General features: G+C 50.4%; 1 protein-coding gene across 1 annotated transcript in view; it reads left to right on the top strand.

Annotated features, from left to right (window-relative positions):
• mdfi (MyoD family inhibitor) overlaps positions 1-3,238 on the top strand; it is a gene marked incomplete at both ends in the record, with an annotated part of 26,399 nt that extends 23,161 nt beyond the window's left edge. The window contains 2 exons of the mRNA XM_080846699.1: positions 2,042-2,404; positions 2,985-3,238. Of these exons, the coding sequence (XP_080702825.1) occupies positions 2,042-2,404; positions 2,985-3,238 (617 nt within the window). The remainder of the gene's footprint in view (positions 1-2,041; positions 2,405-2,984) is intronic.
• Between the last annotated feature and the right edge of the window lie 1,849 nt (positions 3,239-5,087).

The raw sequence follows: 5,087 nt of genomic DNA, 5'->3' as shown, positions 1-5,087 counted from the left end.
GAGACCCATCCAGTTCTTCTCAGAGCAGAGCAGCGCAGAGCAGAGCAGCAGGCCACTATGAATCCCAAATCCTGCTCTCTCCTTTCCGAACCCTCCAGGCTTCCTTCAGCTGCGTCTGCTATCTGTGTGTCTGAACAGGCTTCCTTTAGCCGCGTCTGCTACCTGTGTTAGCTGCGTCTGCTATCTGTCTCTGAACAGGCTTCCTTTAGCCGCGTCTGCTACCTGTGTTAGCTGCGTCTGCTTTAGCCGCGTCTGCTACCTGTGTTAGCTGCGTCTGCTATCTGTCTCTGAACAGGCTTCCTTTAGCCGCGTCTGCTACCTGTGTTAGCTGCGTCTGCTATCTGTCTCTGAACAGGCTTCCTTTAGCCGCGTCTGCTACCTGTGTTAGCTGCGTCTGCTATCTGTGTGTCTGAACAGGCTTCCTTTAGCCGCGTCTGCTACCTGTGTTAGCTGCGTCTGCTATATGTGTGTCTGAACAGGCTTCCTTTAGCCGCGTCTGCTACCTGTGTTAGCTGCGTCTGCTATCTGTCTCTGAACAGGCTTCCTTTAGCCGCGTCTGCTACCTGTGTTAGCTGCGTCTGCTATCTGTCTCTGAACAGGCTTCCTTTAGCCGCGTCTGCTACCTGTGTTAGCTGCGTCTGCTATCTGTGTGTCTGAACAGGCTTCCTTTAGCCGCGTCTGCTACCTGTGTTAGCTGCGTCTGCTATCTGTCTCTGAACAGGCTTCCTTTAGCCGCGTCTGCTACCTGTGTTAGCTGCGTCTGCTATCTGTCTCTGAACAGGCTTCCTTTAGCCGCGTCTGCTGCCTGTGTTAGCTGCGTCTGCTATCTGTGTGTCTGAACAGGCTTCCTTTAGCCGCGTCTGCTAACTGTGTTAGCTGCGTCTGCTATCTGTCTCTGAACAGGCTTCCTTTAGCTGCGCCGAGACTGAACAGGCTGTGGCCATTTACGGAGCACTTTTAAAGGTTTACTTTAGAATAGTTAGGAAAATCCCAGAAGTTCACCAATGCTGTCTAAACAAGGGGACAAGGAGTCCAGATGAAGTATAGAAGTGCACTGTAAGGTGCTGTGTATAACAGGGAAACGTATCCTCTCACTATAGCATAGTATGCTACTTTAGCAATATTTTCCCAAATGTGCTTTCAGGATTTGTGTTTAACATCCACACAGGTGAGCAACTCGGAGAAAACTGCTCCTCCTCAAAGTAGTCTTTCACACACTTACAAATACAAACATACACACACACACACACACACTCTCTCTCGCTCTTCCTCTCTCTCTCTGATATTCCTCTGAAATCTGCCCAGTGAAAGACCTCTGTGGAATGGAAAGGAGGGCAGGAGAAGATTGTGTGTGTGTGTGTGTGTGTGTGTGTGTGTGTGTGTGTGTGTGTGTGTGTGTGTGTGTGTGTGTGTGTGTGTGTGTGTGTGTGTGTGTGTGTGTGTGTGTGTGTGTGTGTGTGTGTGTGTGTGTGTGTGTGTGTGTGTGTGTGTGTGAGGATGGTAGGAGTGAACAGAGGAGCGTCTGTTCATCCGAGGCCGAGAGAAATGAAAGTCTGAATCACTTCACTGCACTACACTGCCCCTCTATTGATGGTGGTAAAAGCAGGGCCCACATTGTAGCCTATTGACCTCCATCTCATCGTTGGCACATACAGTATGTTGATGAGAGTTTGAATATCTTCAGGATCTGTATATTATTCTCTGGCCATAGATGATGTCGCCATATTTATGCTGATCTCTGTGTTTCATCTTGTTCTCCTCATCAGTTGATCTCTGTGTGTGTGTGTGTGTGTGTGTGTGTGTGTGTGGGTGTGGGTGTGGGTGTGGGTGTGTGTGTGTGTGTGTGTGTGTGTGTGTGTGTGTGTGTGTGTGTGTATATTCTCTGGCCATAGATGATGATGTCCCCGTTCTTATGCTGATCTCTGTGTTTCATCTGTGTGTGTGTCTCTTGTTCTGCTCCTCATCAGTTGATCTGTGTGTGTGTGTGTGTGTGTGTGTGTGTGTGTTTGTGTGTGTGTGTGTTGTGTTTTGTGCCCTGTAGGTCAGCCCCAGGCGCGGTCCACCCCGTTGCACCCGTCGGCGGCGGCGGCGGCAGCGCGGCCGGGGGGCAAGAACGCGGCCCTCCTGCGGGGTAGCGGCACCAAGCCCCACACCCAGCAGCCACAGCCCAACGGCCTGAGGAACGGCTCCTCCTCGCTGCCCCGCGCCGCCTCTTCGTCCTCCTCATCCTCCTCCTCGGTCCAGAAGAACCCCAAGAAGCTGCAGTCCTCTTCGTCCTCCTCATCCTCCTCCTCGGTCCAAAAGAACCCCAAGAAGCTGCAGTCCAACCCGTCCATAACCAGCCAATGCAGCAAGCGCAGCTCCAAGTCCAACAGCTCGCAGATGCCCCCCGAGCCCCAAGACGGTGAGCCTGACGTGTGTGTGTGTGTGTGTGTGTGTGTGTGTTTGTTTGTGTGTTTGTGACTTCTGAACCCGTGTTCCGTGCGTTCACTTCATCCTGCTGTGTTTGTTCTTGTTTGTGTGTGTGTGTATGTTTGTGTGTGTGTGTGTGTGTGTGTGTGTGTGTATGTTTGTGTGTTTTGTGTGTGTGTGTGTGTTATTGGTGTGTGTGTGTGTGTGTGTGTGTGTGTGTGTGTGTGTGTGTGTGTGTGTGTGTGTATGTTTGTGTGTTTTGTGTGTGTGTGTGTGTTCTTGGTGTGTGTGTGTGTGTGTGTGTGTGTGTGTGTGTGTGTGTGTGTGTGTGTGTGTCTGTGTTGCTGAGCCCCTGTGATGCCTCTCTGTCCCTTGCAGATTGCTGCGTTCACTGCATCCTGGCGTGTCTGTTCTGTGAGTTCTTGGCGCTGTGTAACATCGTGTGTGTGTGTGTGTGTGTGTGTGTTGCAGATTGCTGCGTTCACTGCATCCTGGCGTGTCTGTTCTGTGAGTTCCTGGCGCTGTGTAACATCGTGTGTGTGTGTGTGTGTGTGTGTGTGTGTGTGTTGCAGATTGCTGCGTTCACTGCATCCTGGCGTGTCTGTTCTGCGAGTTCCTGGCGCTGTGTAACATCGTGCTGGACTGCGCCACCTGCGGCTCGTGCGCGTCGGACGACTCGTGCTTCTGCTGCTGCTGCGCGTCGGAGGAATGCGGCGAATGCGACCTGCCCTGCGACATGGACTGCGGCATCATCGACGCGTGCTGCGAGTCGGCCGACTGCCTCGAGATCTGCATGGAGTGCTGCGGCCTCTGCTTCTCCTCCTGAGTGGCGGGTCGCGGCGACCAATCACCCGCCCGCCAGCTCTCTCGGCTGTCACTTCGGATTGCAGTCTCCACTCCTATTGGCTGAGGGGCCTCTAGAGGGGCCTCCCCAGTCTTGGGGTTCAGCCAATGAAAGGAACTCTGTTTTTGCTCTTCCCTGCTCGTCTCCTGAAAGCACACGAGAGAAGCGGGACACACACACGCGGACACACACACACACACACGAGAGAACACACACACACACGCTCTAAGGCCATTGGAGACGAGGGGGGATGAAACGACGTGAAACTGAATTTGGTGCTCAATGACTAAGTGTCGTTTGGATGCTTCAGAACATTTCATCTGGGCTGATATTTCATCAGGAAAGCGTCCCGGAACAGTGGCTGAAAAACGGATACCTGACCCCACTGTGGAGGCAGGATGTCTGTCTGTTTCTGTCTGTCTGTCTGACAGGATGGATGTCTGTCTGTTTCTGTCTGTCTGTCTGACAGGATGGATGTCTGTCTGTTTCTGTCTCTCTGATGGGATGGATGTCTGTCTGTTTCTGTCTGTCTCTCTGATGGGATGGATGTCTGTCTGTTTCTGTCTGTCTCTCTGATGGGATGGATGTCTGTCTGTTTCTGTCTCTCTGATGGGATGGATGTCTGTCTGTTTCTGTCTGTCGGTCTGACAGGATGGATGTCTGTCTGTTTCTGTCTGTCGGTCTGACAGGATGGATGTCTGTCTGTTTCTGTCGGTCTGACAGGATGGATGTCTGTCTGTTTCTGTCTGTCTGACAGGATGGATGTCTGTCTGTCTGACAGGATGGATGTCTGTCTGTTTCTGTCTGTCTGACAGGATGGATGTCTGTCTGTCTGACAGGATGGATGTCTGTCTGTTTCTGTCTGTCTGACAGGATGGATGTCTGTCTGTCTGACAGGATGGATGTCTGTCTGTCTGACAGGATGGATGTCTGTCTGACAGGATGGATGTCTGTCTGACAGGATGGATGTCTGTCTGTCTGACAGGATGGATGTCTGTCTGACAGGATGGATGTCTGTCTGACAGGATGGATGTCTGTCTGACAGGATGGATGTCTGTCTGTCTGACAGGATGGATGTCTGTCTGTTTCTGTCGGTCTGACAGGATGGATGTCTGTCTGTCTGACAGGATGGATGTCTGTCTGTTTCTGTCGGTCTGACAGGATGGATGTCTGTCTGACAGGATGGATGTCTGTCTGTCTGACAGGATGGATGTCTGTCTGTTTCTGTCGGTCTGACAGGATGGATGTCTGTCTGTTTCTGTCGGTCTGACAGGATGGATGTCTGTCTGTTTCTGTCTCTCTGATGGGATGGATGTCTGTCTGTTTCTGTCTGTCTGACAGGATGGATGTCTGTTTGTTTCTCACTGAAGAGGACGCCTGAAAAGATCGCACCAGCCGCTGCCCAGCAGCACAAACTTTAGTTTTTTTGTGACAGATTAGAAATACCATCATTAATATAGTTTTCTGTGACAAGTGTAGTATAGTTTCTCTGCTAAATCACTAATATAGTTTTCTGTGACAAGTGTAGTATAGTTTCTTTGCTAACTGTCATTAGGAATGCCATCATTAATATTGTTTTCTGTGACAAGTTTAGTATAGTTTCTCTATTAACTGTCATTAGAAATACCATCATTAATATTGTTTTCTGTGACAAGTTAAGTATGGTTTCTCTGCTAACTGTCATTAGAAATACCATTATTAATATAGTTTAGTGGGATTTACTGGAGGTTACCCCATGTCAGCTAAACGGTGCAGGAATAGAGAATGGTTCACATTCCTTGGGCCTTGTGTTTATCAACATGCGATACCATTCTGCTCTGTAATGCTTTAA

Source organism: Sprattus sprattus (assembly GCF_963457725.1).
Source record: "Sprattus sprattus genome assembly, chromosome: 10".
NCBI lineage: Eukaryota > Metazoa > Chordata > Actinopteri > Clupeiformes > Clupeidae > Sprattus > Sprattus sprattus.
Note: the sequence above shows the minus strand (reverse complement) of the source record. Positions and strands in the feature narration are given on the sequence as shown.